The sequence below is a fragment of the Zalophus californianus genome, chromosome 4 (assembly GCF_009762305.2).
Source record: "Zalophus californianus isolate mZalCal1 chromosome 4, mZalCal1.pri.v2, whole genome shotgun sequence".
Lineage (NCBI taxonomy): Eukaryota > Metazoa > Chordata > Mammalia > Carnivora > Otariidae > Zalophus > Zalophus californianus.
The window spans coordinates 20,207,529-20,230,663 of record NC_045598.1 but is presented as its reverse complement, the minus strand read 5'-3'; the positions used below and the strand labels follow the sequence as shown (position 1 = coordinate 20,230,663).

The 23,135-nt window shown below is 56.8% G+C and overlaps 1 protein-coding gene across 2 annotated transcripts in view; it reads left to right on the top strand.

Moving 5' to 3' along the window:
* Positions 1–21,402, top strand: part of SLC9A1 (solute carrier family 9 member A1) — a 49,347-nt gene extending 27,945 nt beyond the window's left edge. For both annotated transcript variants that reach the window (XM_027619888.1, XM_027619896.1), the window contains exons 2-12: positions 8,020–8,480; positions 11,741–11,991; positions 12,934–13,151; positions 14,123–14,325; positions 15,842–15,931; positions 16,455–16,525; positions 16,645–16,818; positions 17,071–17,185; positions 17,346–17,447; positions 18,803–18,875; positions 19,541–21,402. In XM_027619888.1, coding sequence (XP_027475689.1) covers positions 8,020–8,480; positions 11,741–11,991; positions 12,934–13,151; positions 14,123–14,325; positions 15,842–15,931; positions 16,455–16,525; positions 16,645–16,818; positions 17,071–17,185; positions 17,346–17,447; positions 18,803–18,875; positions 19,541–19,878 — 2,096 coding nt within the window. In that variant the 3' untranslated portion in view covers positions 19,879–21,402. The remainder of the gene's footprint in view (positions 1–8,019; positions 8,481–11,740; positions 11,992–12,933; positions 13,152–14,122; positions 14,326–15,841; positions 15,932–16,454; positions 16,526–16,644; positions 16,819–17,070; positions 17,186–17,345; positions 17,448–18,802; positions 18,876–19,540) is intronic.
* The last annotated feature ends 1,733 nt before the right edge of the window (positions 21,403–23,135 follow it).

Sequence of the window (23,135 nt, the reverse complement as noted above, 5' to 3'; positions counted from 1 at the left end):
CACCCCCCTGAGCTGCCATCCTTACTGGCTGCCTGGAAACCTCTGGCTTGCCAGGCCCTATTGTTGCCTCCTGGAGCTCTGTGTCTTGTCAACACACACGGACTGTTTACTGCAAGTCCCTGGTCCCTGTCCCTCCACCCCCCTTCTCTTGTGACTCATCCTCCACCTGGAGGCACAGGGACTCTCTGTGCCTTTCCTGTGGGGGGTGGGGAGAATCTGCTGGAGTGAAGTTCATCCAACAAATGTTTGTGGGGCGCTTAGGTGATTGGGAGGCTGGGCTGGGTACCAAGAAGTGCCGCCCCAGTGGGGTGAAGTGGGGTCGGGGCTGCTGAAGTATATCCTGGAGACCCAGGGAAAAGGCCAGTGGGAGCGAAAGGCAGGGTAGGAGTAGAGCCTGGCTCAAGACCGGGTCAAGGGCGTTGGGGGCCAGACCTAAAGGTCAGGAGACCCTCCGAGGCCTGCGGCGCCAGCTGGGGCCCCTGACTCAGTTCCTTGCGTGGCCTGCCTGCTCCATCTGTGAGCCAGTGTCTCCCTCCCTGTACAGTCTCCTTCCCACGCTGGCTGGAGGTTTCAGGGTCCTCAGAGGACTACTGAGATCAACTCTCTGCTCATTTGTTCACACTCTTCCCCCTCTGGTCTCCTGCCCACGAGGCCCAGCTTTAACCCCACGTCCTTTAGGAAGCTTCCACCATTTCCTGAACCCGGTTTTCCTGAGCATCACCCTGTGGGCCCCAGGGCCGTGTGCTGGGATGCCAAGCAGACTAGAACACCTAGCTACAGAGCTCTTGGCTGCACGGTTATGGGGAGCACCTGACTCAGCTTGGGGAGTTCGGGAAAGGCTTCTCAGAGGAGGTGACACCGCCACCGTTAGGGAAATTAGGTTTTGAAAGGTGGGTGGAAGTTCAAGGTGAAAAATAGTTTCCCTCTGTGTGCACAGAATTAGGGTTGGGGTTTGAGGACTTCTGGCAAGTGGAGTTCAGGGATTGGGGATGGTAGGTTAAGTGCTGAGGGTTAACCCTGAGCTCGGCCAGCTCTCTGACCCTGGAAACCTGATCATAGCACCTGCTCTGGAGCACCTCTCGTGCGAGGTCTCTGAGAGGGCCCGGCTGTAGCTGTGTCACTCTGCCTATTGCTTTCAAGTCTCCTCGGCCACCGGGTCCCCCCCAGCCTAGGTGGCATTTCTGTCCTTCCTTCTTCTTCATCATCATCTCATGTTAGTCTCCTGCTTCGCAAAGTACGTGTTGCTTCTGTGTCCAACCCCTTGATTCTCACTTGTCTACACACGAGGAAACTGAGGCCGGTCTGTGGGGCAATGATTTGCCCAGAGCATCATGGTTACTAGAGGACAAAGCTAGGCCTCGAATCCAGGTGTCAGCCTCCTGGTCCAGTCTTCTTCTTCTTTTTTTTTTTTTTTTTAAAGATTTTATTTATTTATTTGACAGAGAGAGAGAGACAGAGCAGGAACACAAGCAGGGGGAGTAGGAGAGGGAGAAGCAGGCTTCCTGCTGAGCAGGGAGCCCGATGCGGGACTCGATCCCAGGACTCCGGGATCATGACCCGAGCCGAAGGCAGACGCTTAACGACTGAGCCACCCAGGCGCCCCTGGTCCAGTCTTCTTTTCTCCACACCTCAGGCAGGCTAATACATGCTGTTTGTGTTCTCAGAGAGCTTTTTTAGCTCATTTCCTACCCACACTTGATGTTCCGGGGAGGTGGAACCCTGTCTCCCTGAGATGTGGGGTGAAACAAGCAAGAAATAGAGGTGCCATGTGGAAGATGAGAGGGGGAGGCACAGAGAGCCCGACTCCCCCGGCCTGGGGGATGCGTCCTGCCCAGGTACTTGGAACAGACTTATTTATGGCTGTATCCACGACGGAGGCATCTTGCAAACTAGAATGCTCTTCCCCTCGATCCCGACAGGCTTTGTTTCCATCGACGCAGCATGGCACAAAAAGCTGGCAATCCGGAGACCTGGGTTCTAATTTTGCCTCTGCCACTTGCCAGCTAGGTAGCCTTGGGCAAGTCACTTCGCCTCTCTGCTCCTCAGTCTCTTCATCTCTCAAATGAGGGTCTGGGTACAAGAGAGGAAATGAGAGGAGCTCCATAGATCCCCCAGCGCAGGACCTTGTATCAGACACTGGGGAGTGTCTAGTAAGTGCTTTTCTTCTCTGTGCTGGGGATTGTATCTTCAAGTGAGTCACGATCAAATACAGTATCACTGAGTGGGCACTGTCAGTTTACATGTTTTAAAAATTGTCATTCATTGAGTGGCTCCCGGAGGCCAGGAGCCCATCCGTGACACTTACACAGCTCCCCTGGGGGTGGCGGCATCCTCCCAGTTACAGAATAAGGACGAAGATTCAAAGACACATGCAACATGTATCATACAGCATCTCCCTTGCTCTACACAATAGCACTCATATTTGGATATTGGCAAAGGCTTGGTGAAGACAGCCTGCCTTCTTATTTCTCTTTCTTTTTTCCCTTGGTTTTTATTTATTCATTACCCTTAATATCTATTCGCTATGTGCAGGATACTTGTCCTGGGCTGTTTAGAGGATAGAGACCCTAGAATGACTCTCCTGTTTCTCTCTTGCTCGCTCGCTCGCTCTCTGGCAAACTTCTGTTGATCCCTCAAAGCACAGTCTAAATGGTCCCTGCCCTGGGAACATTACCTACTCTTGAAATTTGGCCATCCCCACCTCCTTCCTCTTTCCTGCACTTGACATCTAAAAGGCAACTTTATCTCAGTTCACGAATAGTTAATGCCTACTATTATGCTGGAAGCTGGAGACCCAGATGACTCTAGAAAATTTCCACCTGTAGGGAGCTTAACGCCCAGTGATGGACAAGTTTACACCAACGGGTGTTGGTAATGTAGAGTGATTCATGTTATACTTCGGTTTTGAAGAAAATTATACTAATAATAGCAGTCACCACTTTTTGCTAACATTGAGCACCAGCGATGTTTGGCATGCTTTGCCCCGATTACTTCCTCTTGTACTCCAGACACCATCTGGTCTAGGCTTTTACACAGATGGGGAAACTGAGAGTAGAAGATAAAACAGAAATGCCCAAGGCTGTCCAGCTAGGAACCCTGATTAGAACCCAGGGAGGCCTGGCTCACATGTCTTTGTCTCTGCTGGTCTGTTTATCAACCTGCTGGGACACTGGCTGAGTGTGTTCTGAGTGTGTCCTTTTTCCTTGGTCCTCATAGCTGACGTTGATGGTGGAAAGAATCGGAGCTCCTTCTACCCCAAAGGAGCCTCCAGCCCCAGCGGAGACCGGAGCTGTATACAGATCGGGCAGACAGGGGCTAAGCAGTCTGATCATTCCCATCTCCTGCCTCAGAAATTTAGCCAATAAGACTGAGCACTTCTGGCTGAGTTAACTTGGGAGGGCTTTCTGGAGGGGGCAGACCTAAAAGATAGGAAAGATTTCCCAAGGTTCTTACTAGCCAGTGGAGTGGAAGGGGAGCCGTGATGAGACTTCCCTGGAGGAGAGCTCATGGAAAGGATACCATCTCTGGCCCTCTCAGAGCCTCTTTGGGCCTGGGCACTGACGCTCCCCTTAGAAACAAAATAAGAATAAAAGCAGAGTGGCTTTTACTGATGAGTGGCTAAGAACACAAACTCTGGAGCCAGACTGCCTGGGTTTGAGTCAGTGATCAGCTACTTGACTTTGAGCAAGTTGCTTAACCTTTCTGTCCTTCAGTTTCCTCATCCATGAAACGAGGGGATACTCATCGTGACCCCAGAGCTGTGATGAGGTGCGAATGAGATAAAAAGTATCCGAGCACCCTGCTGTAAACTGTAGAGTGCCCGGTTTTCCTTGGGAGGTATTACCTTTCAGGATTAGTTGAGACTGGTTGCTGGGGCAGTTGAAGAGGGAGTTAGAGAAATGGAATCGTGTGCAACCAGGAATCCCCTGGGACCTGGCCGAGTTGCAGCCCCAGAGCAGTCCTCAGGCCTGGAACTAGGGCGGCAGAGCCCCTCCTTGCACACCCCGGGGTCTCTGGTGACCAGCACGGGTGCGCCAAGGAGGCCTCTGCCCCGGCACTCCCCTCTGACTGCCCTGCCCCGGGGAGAAACACAGGAAGTGGGATCCGGGGTGTCCGGTCACCCTGGCAACCGAGGGTGACGTGGAACAGCTTTGCCTGCCGCTTGCTTGCTCCGTTGCCCCAGTCTCAGCAGATGGGGACCGTGCCTGGGGGTGAAAATAAGCTTTCTCATGGTGGAGCGCGGCGAAGCTGCAGAGGTGCCGGGAACCCCTCGCCAATTTGAAGTTGGCTCAAGTGTCTGTTCAGTGTGCCTCTGTGTGTGTGTGTGTGTGTGTGTGTGTGTGTGTGTGTGTGTGTGTGTGTGAGCATGTGTGAGAAAGGGTGAGAATGAGTGTAAGTATAAGAGCTAGTGTGGATGAGTGTAAGAGGGAGTGAGCGTGTAAGAGAGTAGGTGAGTATAAGAGCAAGGGAGTGTGTGTAAGAGTAGGTGAGTGTGAGGAGTGTGTATACGAGCTAGAATGAGGCTGAGTATGTGTCCAAGGGAGTGCATAAGAGTGTGTAAGAGTGCGAGAGCACATGTGAGAGTGGGGAGTATGTGAGAGAGAATGTGTGGGGGTGAGTGTGTAAGAGGGAGCTGGTGCGCGTGTAAGAGAGCCAGAGAGTGGGTGGGTGTGTGTGTCCCTCTGTCCCCTGCAGTTGCCAGCACTGGACACGGTGGAGCCACCTCTGCCCCCCCCCCCCCCCGTGGCAGGGACTGTGTGGGTGGAACTCCACACCTTCTCGCATCCCTGCTCTGGGGGGACTGGACGCCCCCCAGGAGGCCATGTGGTTTGAGAGCTCCCCGCACCTGGAGCTTCCTGCGTTCTCACGGTGGAATGGTCATGTGACACTGGCAGGTCACTGGTTGTCTGTGAGTCTCAGTTTCCCTGACCGAGGAGCAGAGGGTTTGGATGATCTCCAGAGTCTGTTCCAGCGCTCCTGGCTCTGGATTTGACTAACTGCCTCAGCCCCACCCCACATGCCATCCTGATGACATCACTGTGCCACAAAGTTTGGGCCCTGGGAGTTTTGCCTTATTTCTTGGCATCTTGGGATCTCACCTTAATGGTGGGCTTTTGTCGGGGGACTGGGGGCCCTAGCCGTGTCCCTTTCACCACACCTGGTGTCAGCAAACTTCCTGCGTTTTAAGGAGACTCTTCAGGGCTGCAGGGTGGGAACAGCTGGTGGAGTCAGGGCCTTGGAAGGGGGACAAGCCAGAACAGGCCCGCAGCCCCCCCCCCCCCCCCCCCCCCCCCCCCCCCCCCGCCTACACTGCTGCACCCCCCCCCCCGCCCCGCCCGGAAGCTTGCTTTTCAGTAATGTGCCGCCTACCCGAGGTAAGGAGCCAAGAGTGGATCCCAGACCTTCCTCTTCAGCCCGGGCCCCTCCCTCCCCTGCCCTTGCCCGTCAGGGCCTGCTCGTCAAGAGGCAGGGCCGACACAGGAAGACCTGGGGGGGACTGCCTCTGGGAACATGGCTCCAGCCCCAGGTACTGTGGGAGCCAGCTTCTGTGGAAGAAAGTGCACTGCACCCAGGTCAGGAGGCCCAGGACCTAGCAGTCCTGGGTGGCCTGGGCCTGTCGTGCCTCCTCTGAGCTCCAGGTTTTTCCTCTGTCAAACAGGAATGCCAGCCGTCTCTTAACCTAGTGAGGGAGGCCTGGTGGCCCAAAGGTCCTGAGACTGGGAAAAGCCGTTCCCATGAGTTTGTCATGAAGGTTCTGACTCTGAGTCACCTCCGTGTCCCCAGTGCACAACACCAGCCCGTATCAGAGAAAATACCCATGTTTGAGTAAAAGATTGAGTAGCTCTCTCTACTACAGATATTCTAAGCTAGAGTAGAACTCCTCCCTTGGACTCTGGGGAAGCCACTGAGTCTTGCCAAGCCCCAGCTTTCTCTTCTGCAAAGTGGGGACAATGCGAACCCCACAGGGCGATTGCGAGGACTAAAGAGATGCTATGTGCCAGGCTCCCAGCACAGTGCCTGGCTTGCGGCGCACCTTCAGGAATAATGAGCGTTCTTCATGTTCCCACTCTTGGCTTGTTTCCCTTGTCCCCTTACCCCATCCCTCCGTGTGGTCCTCGTCTCTGGGTCTGCAGCGTACGGTGGGGCACTTTCGGGGACCAGGCAAGCTCTATGGATTGGACTGATGGCAGAGAGGGATGGGGAGGCATTTTTAAAGTGTAATGTGCTAGGTGGAGGTAGAGGCTGTCCTCTACTTGCCCTGTCTTCGCTGCTCCTGCCTCGGTGCCAGAGAGAGAGAGGAATTGGGGCAGCGACTGTGGATTGAAGGTTTGAGAAGGAGAGGCACCAGAGAAGGCCTCCTGCCCTACCATGAGCAGACAGGGGTGGTCAGGGAATGCTTCCTGGAGCAGGAAGCAGGTAGAAGCCTGCGGTGTCAGCCACACACAGTAGGGATAGAGGTACAGGAACAGTGTTCTGGAGAGACAGACTAGACCAGGCAAAGATCTGCAGGCAAAAGAGGATGTGGCTCCTTTAGGGGGAGATGTCCCTTCCATTGCACCAGCCGACTGAACACTGGGCCTTACTGGTAAGATGCTACAAAACTGGGGAATTTTTCAGCAAGAGGTGAGTTTAGTCAGGTCTGTTTTGAAGCCAAGAGAATGCACATAGCGGCTCTGGGGTTCTCTCCTGGCCTAGGATGGAGACGTGTTGTTTTCCAGCATGTTTTGAGTGTCTCCTGGGAGCTTGGTGCCAGTGCTCTGCGCCTAGCTAGAGTTTCGAGTGTGAGTCTTGACTTGTAGCTGGGCTGGTACTACCCAGATTAGTCCTCGAGAGTGGGAGGGGCTTTGGGCATGGGGAACATGTGTCTTCTCCTTCCCAAGGATCTCAGGGGTAATGAGAGCCAAAACCTGGTCAGATGGGTTATCAGGAATTATGTAAGTAATGGCCTAGCCCTGTGCATTTTCAAATCAGTAGATACTTACTGCATACCTACTATGTCCCTAACCCTGGGCATCTGATTAGAAACAGGGCATCTGCCTGCACAGAGCATGTAGGCTAGGGAGGAGAGGAGGAAAGCCAGAGCTTTCACCTTGAACAAAGTATCATACTTTCTTAACCAAGCTGACCCTGGGGTTTTTGGTACCCAGCATGCAGATAGGTGCTGGGGTCTTCTCTACCTACCTCCCCACCCCAGAACAAACCAGAACCCCTTAGGGAGCTTGGGGCCAAACCTGCCATTGAGAGAGTACCTCTCAGAAGGGAATTTTTGCTACTTCCTAGCTCTGGGTTTGGGGCCCTCGGGTGGGCCAGTGCTGCTGGCTCAGGGAGAGGGTTGGCGGGCCTCAGGCAGAGGGGCATGTTTGTGCCTTGATGAGGAGGGAGAGCAGGGGTCGACTTACAGAACTTAGGAGTTTGATGGGAGCTGGGGGTTCAGACCTGGGTTCTGTCCTGGTTCTGCTCCTAATTTGCTGTGTGCCCTTGGGCAAGTCCTTTCCCCTTTCTGAGCCTCAGTTGCTCCATCTCTAAAGTGGAGGGGATTAGGCTAGAAACAGATGGCCAGATAGGTTTTGTCTCACATGCAAATTTGATTGATCGCTGTTTGGCTTCTTGAGCAACTCTGTGGGCTCGGCAGGAAAGTGCCCGAGTCTAGGAATGGAGGTGTAGGTAATGCCCTTGGATACCTGGAGCCTCGGTAATCAGTGGATCATTTCTGCCTTCTGGAGGCATACAGAGCTGCTTCTTTCTACCACTCTATGACAGACAAGGATAACATCTGTATATCCTTTGAGAAAAACACTTCAAAAACATTGTCACTTAGTGTATACAGCAAACCCTGGGAAGCTAGTATTACCACTTCCATGTCCTGGGCAAGGAAGTCAAGGCTCAGAGAGTTCCCAGAGCAGCCCTCTGAGGCCAAGCCCCTGTCACTAGCTGCCCTTCTCATCTCCAGCCCCGTCCCCAGCCTCGCGTCCCGGCTCGCTGCAAGCCCATGGCCTCCTGTTCTCCTACTCTCCGCAGGTTTCCATGTGATCCCCACTATCTCGAGCATCGTCCCAGAGAGCTGCCTGCTGATCGTGGTGGGGCTGCTGGTGGGGGGCCTGATCAAGGGCGTGGGTGAGACGCCCCCCTTCCTGCAGTCGGATGTCTTCTTCCTCTTCCTGCTGCCGCCCATCATCCTGGACGCGGGCTACTTCCTGCCGCTGCGGCAGTTCACGGAGAACCTGGGCACCATTCTGATCTTCGCCGTGGTGGGCACGCTGTGGAACGCCTTCTTCCTGGGTGGCCTCATGTACGCCGTGTGCCTGGTGGGCGGCGAGCAGATCAACAACATCGGCCTCCTGGACAACCTGCTTTTCGGCAGCATCATCTCCGCCGTGGACCCCGTGGCCGTGCTGGCCGTCTTCGAGGAGATCCACATCAACGAGCTGCTGCATATCCTTGTCTTCGGGGAGTCCCTGCTCAACGACGCCGTCACTGTGGTGAGAGGCCCAGACCCGAATCCAGGTCCAGAGTGAATCCCACCTCCACCTTCTGATCACAGTAGCGAAACAGCAGATGTCCCTTCCTGCTGGCTGTGTGCCAGGCGTCGTGCTGAGCACTCACGTGCATTATGTCATGTAATCCTTGTGATGCCCTTAGGAAGTGCTTTTTTATTCTCCTTTACAGAGGAGGCAGCAGGCCCACCGAAGTCAGACGACTTGCTAACATGTGATAGGACCAAGGTTAGAAGCCAGATCTGTCAGACGTCAGGGCCTGAGCTCCTGGCCTTTCCAGGCCATACCCTCTCTGTCCCTGACTTGGACTGTGAGGTGAATTTGGTTAAACATATCATCTTTAGACTTTAGTTTACCCTTTAGAGGCTATTGAGCTCGGGAGGGCCAGTGCAGCCGTCCTGTTGGCTGCATCCTAAGCTACAGTTCGGTTTGTACAGAGTTCAGAGGCAGCCGTGGTGGAAAGGGACCCTGCCCTCAAAACCTCCAGGAAGGGCACCTGGCAGGCTCAGTCAGAGCATGTGACTCTCAATCTCAGGGTCACGAGTTCCAGCCCCACATTGGGCATGGAGCCTACTTTAAAAAAAATAAAAATAAAATTTACTATAAAAAAAACAACAAAACCCCTCTAGAAAGTGATAAATAAAATGGATAGGCCTGAGGTTGGCCACTCGCTTATTATGTGATCTTAGGCAAGTGACTGTACCTCTCTGGGCTTCCTCGATAGCTGCAAAGTGGCCGAGCGGGTGGTGCTTTCCTCCCGGGGGCCAGTAAGGACAGACGCCCCCAGTGCAGTCTGCACCCGGCCACGCCGCCTGTGCTGACACATGCCTTTCCTCCCAGCCAGTTTCCTCAGGAAACGGGTACGTGTATGTGCACACTCAGTCGTGTTGTGAAAACACCCCCATTCTCCTCCTCGTTGGACCCCTCAGAGAGTAGGAAAACACAAGGACATGTGTGCATGGAATGCATGCTCACACACGCACCCCCTCTTCACCCACCCCCAGTCCCTCCGGAAGCCGCACTTCAAAGAGACAAAGTAGTGGCGGTCGGCTTGCCGCAGGCAGCCTCAGCTTCCTCTCCTCTTCCTCTTCCTCCCCTGCTGCTTTCTTTGGGTCCTTGTGGGGCTGGGAGAGCAGCAGCCTGATCTAAGCAAGCAGGCCTCGGTACTGGTCCTTCTAGCACCAGCTCTTGCCTCAGTTTCTCCATCTGTAACAAGGATTGTGGTACCCGGCCCGTCATCCTCCCAGGGTTCTTACAGGGGTCACACTAGTGGGTACCACAGACAGAGCCCTCCCCAGTTGGATCTGGGTCATGGGGTTCAGGTTGGCACTCCTGGGGAGCAGTGGGGCTGTGGTTATGTCAAGTGGGTACCTCAGCCTGGCCAACTTGGGCCTATGGCCATGCCTCCCCAGGTGGTGGTAGTGCTGGTAGGAATTGCTCGTGCTCACTTCCTGTCTGAGCACTTCCAGTCTGAATATTGCCTCATCTAACGTGCACAGAAACTCCATGAGGTTGGCACTGTAATTATCCCGTTTTTCCAAGTGAGGAAACTGAGCTACTGATACAGGTTGAGGAACTGATCCAGGGTCATTTTAGCTGGTAAGTGATGGTAAGTGATGTAGCTGGGCTTCACACCTACACGGTGGGAGTCCAGAGCCCCCACACTCACCACTGTGTCACGCTGCCTCTCTACTCCCGTTGACAGTACAGCCAGGTGGGAAAGGAGGACCTTGCCCTCTCTACCTGCCCTATTGGTCCAGGGGGTAGACCCTGGGGACCCATGAATCTCCTCAGGCCAGGAGTGAGTGTAGGTGGCCTAGGGCTGAGAACACACCTGTTGTCCACTGCTGGATCCCTGCCCCGTCTCTCAGACAGCGATGGCCCAGGCAAACACTGGGGACGGGCCAGTGCTTGGTATCTCCCTGTCTTGCTTGGCCCACGTCAGGCCCTTTCTAGAGCTCTGGGCATGAGAGTGAGTGCCCTGTTTCCTGACATTAAAGCTGAAGGCAGCCCCTGAGCTGCATGGTCTCAAGTCACTTCTCCTGCCCACGCCTCCTTGCCTTTAGGGCCTGAGGGCTTTGGGGAGTTCCTTCTCAGCAATTCTCAGGTCCTCTTCCCTTTCAGCACCCCAGGCCTGGGAAGTCCCCAGCCGGTTTCCTGGCAAGCTGTCTAGGAGTAGGCCCAGTAGCCAGGGAGCCAGCACCTAAGTGCAGGCAGAACCTCAACGCTGCCCCCATCCAGGAGGGCCTACCCCCTGCTGTAGGGAATAAGTTCTGGGCCTGGTGTTGCTGCTGGGGGCTGGGGGCCCTTTGTCAAGTCGCTCCACCACTCTGAGCTTCTTTAGGGGAGGAACAGGCATCCTTGCTCGCCGACCTCATGAGGCTGTTGTGTGTTGAACAGGATAGCCACTGTCCAAGGGCTTTATAGTATGTGATGTGCCACTTCAACGTCTGACGCTAGCACTACAGTGACGCTGTATTTCCCAGTCTGGGTGGGGTGGGGTGGGGGGTGGGGGGGAGCCTTAGAAAGCCCCTCGTGCCTTAGCATCTGAACTTGGCTGTTCATGGTAACCACCTGGAGAGCTTGTTGAACAGAGATTTCTGGGCCCCACCTCCCGAGAATCCAAGTAGGGTATGGCCTCGCTGTGTATATTTTCAGAAATTTCCAGAGGCTAAGAAGTCCTGTTCTAGTTCGTTGTCTGAACTTTCTCTGCTTTGCGCTGAAGGAGAGACTGAGATCCAGACAGGGACACAGTCTGCCCAAGGCCAAACCGTGAGAGAGGCCACCTACTAGCGCGAGTGGTAGCTGGCACCGCGATGAGCATGGTTCTGGGTCCTTTGCCTTTATGAACTAGTTTTAATCCTCGCAGTAGCCCTATACGGTTGGTACTGTTATCCCATTTTAGGGTGAGGAGAAGTGAAGCGCGGGGAGCTGGAGTCATTTGCCCCAAGTGTACAGCTGGGGAACAGCAGAGTCACAATTCCAGCCCAGCTAGTTTGGCTTCAGAGTGTGTGCTCTTCATCAGCACAGCACGCTGCAGGCCTGAAGCAAGGTCCTCTGGCCCCTGGGCCAGTGGTTTTGACCACCTGCTTGGCACTAGGGTTTTTCTGCTATCATGTGGCCTCCTCTTGTAGCCATGTGGCCTCAGTGGAGGGCATGCGATCACTCTAGGTGGACCCCAGGGAGCTGGGGGAGGGGTCCAGGGCCATGCCCTCCTGCCGACCAGCCGACACCACTCCCCCCAGGTCCTGTATCACCTCTTTGAGGAGTTTGCCAACTATGACCGAGTGGGCATTGTGGACATCGTCCTCGGCTTCCTGAGCTTCTTCGTGGTGTCCCTGGGCGGGGTGTTTGTAGGCGTGGTCTACGGGGTCATTGCAGCCTTCACTTCCCGATTCACGGCCCACATTCGCGTCATCGAGCCACTGTTCGTCTTCCTCTATAGCTACATGGCCTACCTGTCGGCTGAGCTCTTCCACCTGTCGGGCATCATGGCGTGAGTCTGGGTGCAGCATGGGGTAGGCCGCCAACCTGGATTCCCTGTGCTTGTGGGGTCACGAGGGGGTTCCCCAAGGCCCAGCCTCCAGCCCTGGGATGAGACTCCTGCACCAGGCTCCAGTTCCTGGGACTGCCCCTGGAAGCACTGAGTTTAAAGTTCTAGAAAGCCTCAGCCCTGCTACTTCTTCCCTTTGCCTCAAAGGGAGTTCCTTGGCTGTAGCTGGCGACAGGCTCTCGCATTCACTGTGCCCTTCCACAGCCCCAGGAAGAAGGCCTGGGGCCTCCATTGCCATGAAGAGTCCTGAAGGTCCTGAGGCCTCAGCTGGGTGTTGAAATCCAGGGAATGTGGAGAGGCAGTGAGGTGCAAAGTTTTGCCCAGTAGGGGAAGATATTGGAAGTGCAGAGGCCAGGCCAGATTGGGGGATTCGGGGTAACCTTGAGGAGGCCGGGCCAGCAGGAGCAGAGCCTGGATGGATGCCAGGCAGGGAGGGCTGGGGCAGCTGCTTGGAAGAGAGCTCCCTATGGGAACCTCCATGTGTTAGCGACACCGTGCTCCAGGGGAATAAACCAAGGCCATGGACGTGTGTGACTGACTCCTGTTAGATGGAGAGGCGGCATGGCCTTGGGGGGAGGCATGGACTTTAGAGTTGGGCAGACCTTAGTTTGCATCTTAGCTCTGCCGCTCACTGGCAGGGTGACAGTGGACAGGCATCTGTCTCTCTACCTCCCAGATCCCTCATCTGAAAAATGCAAAAACGTGCCCACGCCTGGGAGGGTTGAGTGAGAGGACAGAGCTGGAAGAGTCGTGTAAAGCCTGCCGTGGGTTCTGACCTGTCGGGGGGCTCAGGACATGGGCCCCTGTCTGCCTCCCCGGCAGTGGAGGGGCTCTGGGAAGGTGCAGCTCCTCTGAACCCCGAACTCTGCTCTTTCGTGACCCCAGACTCATCGCCTCGGGAGTGGTGATGCGCCCCTACGTGGAGGCCAACATCTCCCACAAGTCCCACACGACCATCAAATATTTCCTGAAGATGTGGAGCAGCGTCAGTGAGACCCTCATTTTCATCTTCCTTGGCGTCTCCACTGTGGCCGGCTCCCACCACTGGAACTGGACCTTTGTCATCAGCACCCTGCTCTTCTGCCTCATCGCCAGAGTGCTGGGTGAGGTCCCGGGCTGGAGCCGGGTAGAGGTGTGTGCGTGCGCGCGTGTGCGTGTGACGTGGAGGCAGGAACCGGGCTGGGGGGGAGGGGGTGGGTGCCTCGTGTGAAGGGGCCTGGCCGGGTCGGCTGCTGGCCACTCCCAGCTCAGCGGCGGACAGCAGCTTCCCTGCCCCTCTCTGCAATGCTGAGGCTGTGATGGGTCTTGTGATGGCTCACAGGGAGTCTGTGATCTCTGGGAAGACAGTCATGGTGTATGAGAACCGAGGGGCCTCAGGGACCCTGGGACCACAGAGCCCGGTCTGTGAATGTTCTCTGCGTTGTCTCTGGCGCAGATGACTTGAGCGCTTGCAGACCCGTCTATGCTGCCGGCCCTGGGCCACACACAGGGACCAGGCCTCGGGTCCTTGGGTTCTGCTTATGCTTTCCAGACATACCTCACCTCAGTGACTGTGTCACTTACCCCTCTGGATCTCACTCTCCTCCTCTCCGAGAGTGAGTCTGTGGTCCCTGAGCCTGGCTGGCTATCACCTCTACTTCGTACACTGTTTTAAAATCCCTTTAGTCCTGGGCCTCATCCTTCAGAGATTCCGGTTCTGTGGGTTGAGGTTGAATCCCTGTCTCTGCATTTAAAAAAAACCTTTTTATTATGGAAAATTTGAAGCATGCGGAAAAGTAGATCCCATGGACCCATCATAATGGATAGATATCCACTTGTGGCCAGTCTTGTTTCAGCTCTTCCCCAGCCCCCTTCTGGCTTCCAGCCACTGGAGGCCTCGGTGATGTCTCTAGAGCACATCCAGGTTGCGGGGGGCGGCCCTGAAGGATCCCCTCAGCTCTTGGCTGAGGGACCCAGGAAATGAGTGTGCTGGGCAGGCGTACTAGCAGGGGCTGCCTCCAGGCAGAGCAGTTGCGGGTACAGAAGCCAGAAGGGGCTGGGGACAGCTTGACGCTCTTCTTGCCCTTCCTGGCAGGGGTGCTGGGCCTGACCTGGTTCATCAACAAGTTCCGAATCGTGAAGCTAACCCCCAAGGACCAGTTCATCATCGCTTATGGGGGCCTGCGAGGGGCCATCGCCTTCTCCCTGGGCTACCTCCTGGACAAGAAGCACTTCCCCATGTGTGACCTGTTTCTCACTGCCATCATCACGGTCATCTTCTTCACTGTCTTTGTGCAGGTGCTGGACGGGGCAGAGCAGCCCTGCCTGGGGACCCTGACTCTGCCAGTGGAAAGAGGAAGCACACAACCCGCAAGGGGGCCGTGGGTTCTAGTCCAGCGATAACTGGCTATGCAGTCTTGGGCCAGCTGCTCCCCTTTTCTGGTCCTCAGTTTCCTTAATTGTGAAGGGGAAGTTGTGATAACGAGCAACCAGTCAGAACACTGCCTAACTTAGAAATCCAGACAGCGTTGAGAGAAGTGGGCGCAGTCAGCAGGCCCGTGGTGCTAAGTACAGGGCTTCAGGGAAATGATTTAATGTCTCAGGATCTCAGTTTCTATGCCTGTGAAATGGGAATAATAGCACAAAAGGAGGGGGAAGCTGGAAAGGTTGCTGAACTGGGCAGTAGGAGGTCTGGAGTCAGCCCAAGCTCTGCTGCTCTTGTGTGACCCTGGGAAAGACCCTCCTCCCGTTTCTGGGTCTCTGTTCCCCATCTGCGAAGGGAAGGCACCGGCCTAGATGATCCTGGAGTCCTTCCAGCTGCTGGGCAGTGATCTCTGTGCATTTAAATGACCCTGGCTTAGCTGAGAGTCCCCCACACCGCTCAGAATCCCCAGGGAAACCCAGCCTGGATGGTGTCAGTGCTCCACCTACCTGACCTGTGACTTTGGGCAAGTGAGAAACAGTCTGTCCAGGCCTCCATTTCTCTATCCCTTCTGTCTCTTCTAGGCGCAAATCTTGGCAAAGCTTTAGATGGGAAACAGCATTGCCTTCTCAGGAGAAAAACATGTGGAGGCATCCTCCTGGGGCCAGACTCACCTTCTGTCCCTTCTAAGGATGGGGGGCTGCCTCTTTTGCCCTTTTGCTCTGTTCCCATCGTCAGAAATATTTTATCACCTTGACTTGGCAGTTGTATACACGAATGGCTTACCAAGCCCATTTTCAGTGACGTCAGCATTGAGGGAGGGGCCTCCTTGCCTGGGTTTGAATCCAGCTTTACTACTACTTCTGTAAGACCTTAGAAAGTTACTTAACCTCTCATCTGTAAGATGGGGACAATGGAAGAACCTACCTCTCAGGGTCAGTGTGGGCATTCAAGAGCTAATACCTAGTACATCACCCCTGGCTCCGGCACAGGGCACGCATGCAATGAAATTAGCTGTTACTGTTGTTACTAGGCTGGGTGGTTGCAGTCCTGTGAAGTGGTTTTCCCTATCAGCCAGGCCTGACTTCTTTGGGGTTGCAAAGCACGTTTGTGGTGGAGCCCACATTTGAACCCAGGCCCTCTGACCCCTCGCCCAGGCTAGATGACCGATGTGTGAGTCATTCACCTGGAGGGGCTGTATCTTCAGGAGGAAGCAGGCCTTAAGGACCTGCCTTGTACAAGGGCTGACATGGAGGTTGGGAGAGTGGGGACCTCAGAGCAGAGGGCATCCCAGCTTCAGGGGCTCTGAGGGGTGCGGGGGAGGGGGGAGGCTCCGTGGCCTCCCTGCCAGGGTAGCAGACCTAGAGTGCCTGACGCCCACCTGCCCCCCAGGGCATGACCATTCGGCCCCTGGTAGACCTGTTGGCTGTGAAGAAAAAGCAAGAAACCAAGCGCTCTATCAACGAGGAGATCCACACACAGGTACTGGAAACTGGGCCTGGGCCCTTGGTTGCAGGAGAAGGCTCAGGGAGCTGGGGAGCAGCTAGGCCTCACATCCGTTGCTTCGCTCGGCCCCCTCCTCCCTTATCCCAGTGCCGGGTGGGCCTTCAGCCCCTTGAGGTCACCAGATGGTGCTCATAGGCCGGTGTGGTGTGGGCAACCAGGAGCCCTAGGAGGGGGTGTCATGCCATCTCTACCTCTAGTAGGAACCAATCCCAGGCATTGGGCACAGGTGGATTCAGGGAAGGGGGCTCAGCCGGGCCTCCGCAGAGGGTTTGAGGGGCCGTGGGTTCAGGATGAGTGAGATGTTGGTGCCACCTCCTGGCTGCTCCTGGAACTGCAAGTCTGGGCTGAGCAGAGCTGCACGGCGGGGCGGGCGGGGGGGGGGGGGTGGGGGGGTGGGGGAGGGGGGGGCCCGGGGGTGGGGGAGGGGGGGCCCATTCAGAAGTCTCGGTAGGGAAGGAGCCCAGCAGTGAGGCTTGACCTGGCCCTGGGCCCATTTCAGTTCCTGGACCACCTTCTGACAGGCATCGAGGACATCTGTGGCCATTACGGCCACCACCACTGGAAGGACAAGTAGGTGGCAGGCCTGGTGGGCAGGTGGGTGGGGAGGGGCAGGTGAGGGTCTCCCTGGGCCTGGGCATCTCCCCACCCTGAGGAGCTGGCTCCACGCATCTTCTCCCTCCTCCCGCCAGGCTCAACCGGTTTAACAAGAAATACGTGAAGAAGTGTCTGATAGCGGGGGAGCGCTCCAAGGAGCCACAGCTCATTGCCTTCTACCACAAGATGGAGATGAAGCAGGCAATTGAGCTGGTGGAGAGCGGTGGCATGGGCAAGATCCCTTCTGCTGTCTCCACTGTCTCCATGCAGTGAGTGCCACTGGCGACACTGGCAGTTTCCGACCCCTCCCACCAGCCTGGCAGGCCACCGGCAGCAAGGGGTGGGGGGTGGGGCAGGCCCATCTGTTGTCCAAGCAGGGTGGGTGAGAGACCTGTGGGGCCGCAGAGGACCGCCCCCCGCCCCCCACTCGCAGGCCATCCCCGGGGTCACTTCCTGGCCCAGCCTGGCAGGCCCCAGGGTCACGGTCTTGTTGGGGACCTGACCTGTGCCCTGTTGTCCAGGAACATCCACCCCAAGTCCCTGCCTGCCGAGCGCATCCTGCCAGCGCTGTCCAAGGACAAGGAGGAGGAGATCCGCAAAATCCTGAGGAACAACCTGCAGAAAACCAGGCAGCGGGTGAGGGGCTGCGCCCTGCCCAGTGCCCCTACGGCAGAGGAGGCCCCTGCCCCAGCCCTGCCCCAGCCCTGCCCCACCCATGCGCAGAGCCCCCCCCCGCCCCCCCCCCCCCCCCCCCCGGCCCAGCTGCTGGGGCCTGACAGCTGCTGTCCCCCCACAGCTGCGGTCCTACAACAGGCACACGCTGGTGGCAGACCCCTACGAGGAGGCCTGGAACCAGATGCTGCTCCGCAGACAGAAGGCCCGGCAGCTGGAGCAGAAGGTGGGTCTGGGCGCCGAGCCGGCCCCTGCCCTTCCCGGGGGGCCTGGACTCCCCGTGCCCCTGCCACCAGGCCCCTTTGGTGAGAGAGCCACTGCAGCTGTTCTGGCCTCTGCTTACTTGGAAGACTGAGCCCCCAGGACAGGTTCCAGAAAGCTGCGTCCTCCCCCGCCTCCCCCCCCCCCCATTCAGGGCAACAAAGAGGCCAGTGCCTGCTTACCGCATGCTCAGGCATCTGAGTCTGTCCGCGTGCTCCAACCCCCTCGTCTCCCAGCTCCCAGCGGAAAAACTAAGGCCCAGGGGAAAGGCACCTGCCACACATCACAAGGCATGCGTGCATGCGATCGTTTGCTTGGGGACATTTTTGTGAGCGGTTTCTAAGTGCTGAGCATCAGAGTAGCCTCTGTGGATCCAGCAGTGAATTGGCCCAGTCCCTCCTTCGCAGAGCTGCTCACGCAGTGGCCCAGGCAGGACAGGAAGTGCAAGGGGCCCAGAGCACTCTGAACTGGGGGGGGGGGGGGGGGGGTGCAGTCAGGGTAAGCTTAGGAACGGGGCCAGGATGAAGGGAGTGTGGGCAGAGGAAGGCCCAAGCTGTGTCCCCGGTCACAGAACGTGGCCCTCGGTAGAAACTGAGAGGGCTCAGCTTTCCAGAAAGCTTGTTAATGGTGTCAGGCTTTGGGCTTTATTCGCAGGGCACAGAGGGCCACGAAGCGGTCTGAGGAAGGGGCTGACATGGGAAAGGGTGGGGGGGTGGCCTGGATTAGTGTGGTGGCGGAGAGTGGGGGTGGAAAGGAATGGGTACATTCGAGGGACATTTAGGAAGTGGGACTAGCAAGCCTTGGTCACCCATTTGAGGTGGGGTTGTTGGAAGAGAAAAGAGGTCATTCTCTAGCCTTCTGCTCTGGGCTGTTGGGAGTGGTGGTTCAGTAGGGGGATGTGAGGATGGAACAAGGTCTTGAGGGAAGATAAGAATCTGAGTTCAGTTTCAGCCTATTGCATCGAGATACCTGCGGGCCATTTGGGGTCCAGATGTCCACTCCTGAGCTGACTTTATGGGTCTGGACATCGGGGGCGAGTGTGGCCTGGAAGAGAGATGGGCGGGGTCGCCGTGGGAGAGGCAGGGCCGTTTAAGGCTGCTCCAGAGATCCTGCAGCTTGACAGAGGCTGGGCTGAGCCTTCAGGAACTCCTGAGCTGAAGCCTCAGTGCTGGCACTGACAGACGCAGACGACGAGCCTAATGAGGAACCGCCAGAGGGGCGCGGGCCCCGAACATGCTGGGGGCGGGGGGTGACCACCAGCCTCGGGCACCATCCCGAAGGGCTGCCCGTGCTCACCCCCGTCTGCCCTTCCTCTGTCAGATCAACAACTACCTGACGGTGCCGGCGCACAAGCTGGACTCACCCACCATGTCGAGGGCCCGCATCGGCTCAGGTAAGGCGGGGCACAGGGTGCCCGGAGAGGGGCCTGGAGGCAGGATACTTGGTACCACTGTCTCCTGAGGATGAGACTCCAACAGGAAGGGGCCTCAGAGAGCCACTGGGGTGGACAGGCTTCTCCCTCTGACCTCCTCCCAAGCCGTGAGCTCCTTCTACATCAGGTGGAGTTGGGGCTTCCCCCAAGGGGGCAGAAGCATGGCCCTGCTGTCCTCCCCAAGGACAGAGGTGCTCCATGTGGGGCTTACAGGGAGGACTGTGAAGGGCTTTGGTGCCTGGCAGGGAGGCAAGAAGGGTCTGCACCATTGGGATATCCAGCATGTGGGGGAGACAGTAGCAGACCTTCTCGCAGGCCTGGGCCCTAGGGGCAGATGGTGACTCAGGAGGGGGCTCTAATTCTTGGTCTGGGGGAGGGTCACCTATGGGAGCCCCTGGTCCGCGGAGAGGAATGCAGTCCTACCTTTGGGACCTCAGTGTGAGGGGAAGAGGAACTGCTGATCAGGGCTCATCCAGGCCCCCGTGGAGTAATCCTGAAACATGGCGGCACTGCCACGCTCACAGGAAGGTTCTGTGGGAATTGCTGGCACACGCCAAGGGGGGGGGCACATGCTGGGCAGGGCTTGGGGGCAGAAGCCAGCTTGTGCCTTTGCTCTTGGTCCCCAGACCCGCTGGCCTATGAGCCGAAGGCCGACTTGCCGGTTATCACCATCGACCCAGCCTCCCCGCAGTCGCCCGAGTCTGTGGACCTGGTGAATGAGGAGCTGAAGGGCAAGGTCTTGGGGCTGAACCGGGACCCAGCCAGGGTGGCAGAGGAGGATGAGGATGATGATGGGGGCATTGTGATGCGGACCAAGGAGCCCTCTTCCCCAGGAACGGATGACGTCTTCACCCCTGGGCCCAGTGACAGTCCCAGCTCGCAGAGGATACAGCGCTGCCTCAGTGACCCAGGTCCCCACCCCGAGCCTGGGGAGGGAGAGCCTTTCATCCCCAAGGGGCAGTAGCGCTGGGGTCAGTGGGCAGTGCCCGTCCTGCCACAGACTCTCCCACCAGAGCAGGGGCTGCTGGGGGAGCTGGGGGCTCCCTTCGTCCTTCCTGACCTGGATTGGCCCTGCCCCTCCCCCGACCGCATGGCAGCTGGGCCCACAGCCCCCACCGCAGCACGGCTTCCCCCTGCCTCCTGGGAAGCACCCTCCCTCCCACCAGAACTGCCTTCCCAATCCATTTGGCAGAACTGTTGGGCTGTGAGGCAGATCCTGCCCCTTCCCAATTCAGGCTCTCTCCCAAACCCGGCCGAGGGCCTCGAGATTCCCAGCCCTTGGAGGCCTGGTCCCTACTCCATCAACCTCCTCATTCAAACCAATCTTAGTTCCTAACCAAAGAGCCTCTGGCTCAGCCTTGGTCCCACCTGGAAAGGGAAGGAGCCAAGACCTTTCTTGGCCTAGGCCAGGCCCTACATTAACAGCAGAAAGACTGAGGGACCGGGTATCTGGGGTGGGGATCAGTGGCCCCCGGCAGGCCCACCCTCCTCCTGCCAACTCTGTCACCCTGGCCAGCCCCCCTGACCTGTCTTACTCAGACCTGCAGGCTGAGGGCATCTCTGAGCTTCTCCGACCGGAGCTGGGGCGCTTTGGACAGTGATGTGACTTCGCTTTCCAGACTGCTCCAGTGGGGACCACTGGACCCTCCAGGGGCGACTGTCAGGGGTGGGACTGTCAGGGGCTCCAGAAAGTGCTGCCTTTTTATCTGTTTTGTTTGTAACACTCCATGTATGATTCAATTTGCACAGAGGGCATTCCTGTTTTTAAAACATTTTGAAAACCCCTGGCTTACCAGAGCTCTAGCCCTTCACCTCCAGAGAATTACCCCTCCTCATCTGTGCCTGCCTGCCCAACACTCCCCCAGGTTCGTCCCCTGGGCTCTTCACTGTGGCCCCAAGGCTATGATTTTAGAAATGACTTCTTCGACTCCAATTCATGATTCTCTAACTCGCTGATGCTGGGCCCCCCGGCATCTTCTGTGCTCTTGGGCCTGACCCCCAGTTCCTGCTGGCCTGTTCTTTCTCTCGTCCCTCTCCACCCCCTCGGCCCCTGGACCTCTTACGTGCACCGCACCCAGCTTGCTATGGAGCCCAGTCCTTAGGGGAGAAGGCCTCCCCGAGCATCTCCCACCCCACCAGGACAGGTGGGTGGGCAGAGTCCTGGACCCCAGGACAAAGTCCAGAGGCCTTTGCTCCCAGGCACACATTCCTGCCCCCACTGCCACCATGGCCAGGCCCAGGCCTGTTGGTGTCTGTCCTTCCCCAGGATTGTGCAATAGTCAGAGTGTCCCTCTTCCCAGCCGACTGGGCAGTGGGTGCCCCTCTGTCCCTCTCCTCTCCATGCAAGTGCTGTTTTGGGCAGGAGTTCACCACGCAAGGGTGACGTGGACAGCCAGGTTCAAAGCCTCCGCAGCTGCTGAGGCTCTGCCGCCCATACGGAAGAAACCGGATCTTTTTCATATTCTAATAAATCAGTGTGAGTTTTTATAGAGTTGAGGGCTGCTTCCTAGGGACCAGGACTTCGGGAAGGAGGGTGGCCTGGGGGCACTTAGCTCAGTGGCTGGCACAAGAAACGCTGACTCCCCGTCAGCTGCGGGCATGGTCCTTACTGTGTGCCAGGCACCAGACAGAGCAGTGAGCAACGCGGGGCGCTCCCTACCCTCGGGCGCCTTCAGCCTCTCAGAGAGGTGGCCCAGCAACTGGGGGAGGAGGGTGGCAAGGAGGACTGTCCTGAGTCGTCTTAGGAGAGGACTAAAGAACGAGCTGAGGTCAACCAGGGGAAGAAGGTTTCAGGGAGTTCCTGAATGTTCTCATCAGGAGCTGCACTGACAAAGACCCCAGGATCTGAGAAAAGGCCGGTTTGGCTGGGTCAGAGGGTGACAGGAAGGGAGGCAAAGATGGGACCTAGCGGTCCTCGGTTAGATTTTGGTTCATAGGAAGGGCAACCGGGAAGGTTCTGTCACCTGTAAAGCGTGGATGAAAGTGCTCAGGTGTGTAAGGGTCAGCACAGTGCGGGGTCCAGTGGTCTCAGTTCAGTGGAGGTTGGATCCCTGAGGTGCATTTCCAGGAGGTGACCACCAGAGGGCAGTGGGGCCTTGGCGCACTCCGTGGGGGCACCCCTGGAACCTGGGCTGCCCGGGGAGAGCGTCTCTTTTGCTCAGACCGGGAGTCTGGAGTGGTCAGTGCCAAAAGACCTGTCAGGAGGGACCATAGCATCCATTCCTGTATCAGCCAGTGCCCCGACAAGAAAAGATAGTACACTTAAAGTGGTATGGAAGAGCCTTCAACTAAAGGATTCTCTACAGAGATGTGGGCAGGGTGAAGGGAACCTAGCAGGCATGGGCCCAGGGGGCTCACACTACAGTGAAGCTGTTATAACCCCTCGACCTGAAGAGCAAGAGGAGGGCGCTGCCCTACTGGTGCCTCCCCTTGGCCAAACCCATCTGAAAGCCAGCAAGGAAGGCCCCCGAGTGACTTCACTGAGTTCGGCCCACAGAGGTCAGCCTTGCAGTAAATGGAGCAAGGGGAGAGTGGGTTTAGGGGGCAGGATATCTGAGCAGGGCTGTTCCTTTTGCCCCTCCACCCCCCACCCATCCTTCAGATGAAAAACTCATGTCCCTATTGCTTAATGATTACAGAATTTCTGCTTGGGGTGATGAAAAGTTTTGGAAATAGTTTGTGGTGATGGGTGCACAACATGGTGAAGGTACGGAGTGCCCTGGATGGTTCACTTTAACATGGCTCATTTTAGGTTATGTGCCGTTCAGCTCAATTTTTTTAAAAGTGGAGGGAAAGCTCATCCCCAACAGGAAAACCAGTCTCATCAGCCACCGCCTCCTTGTCAGACACCATATTCTTGTCGTCCTTCAGTCATACCCTTTAACTTAAAATGTCATCACCGGGCTCTTTCAGTAAGATGGGGGTTGGGGTGCAGAAAACAGCAGAAACCCACCACAGCACCCCCTTCTGCAGCTGCTCACAATGCTTAGTTCAGCCCTCGATGGCATCCTCCTTCCACCCCCTTCTGTGCCCCTTTTACCAGCCGCCAGCTCTCTGGTTGGGCTCTTTACCTGGTGGGTTGTCGTAAGCCTTTATTCCTGTGCAATTCAGGTTTTCTTCTTGGTCTTAGATTCGTTGGGTTGCCAAGTTTCCCACTGACAGTCATTATTGGACATGGGAGATCCAAGAGGCACCCAGTAAAGCTTCTGGATTCCAGATGTT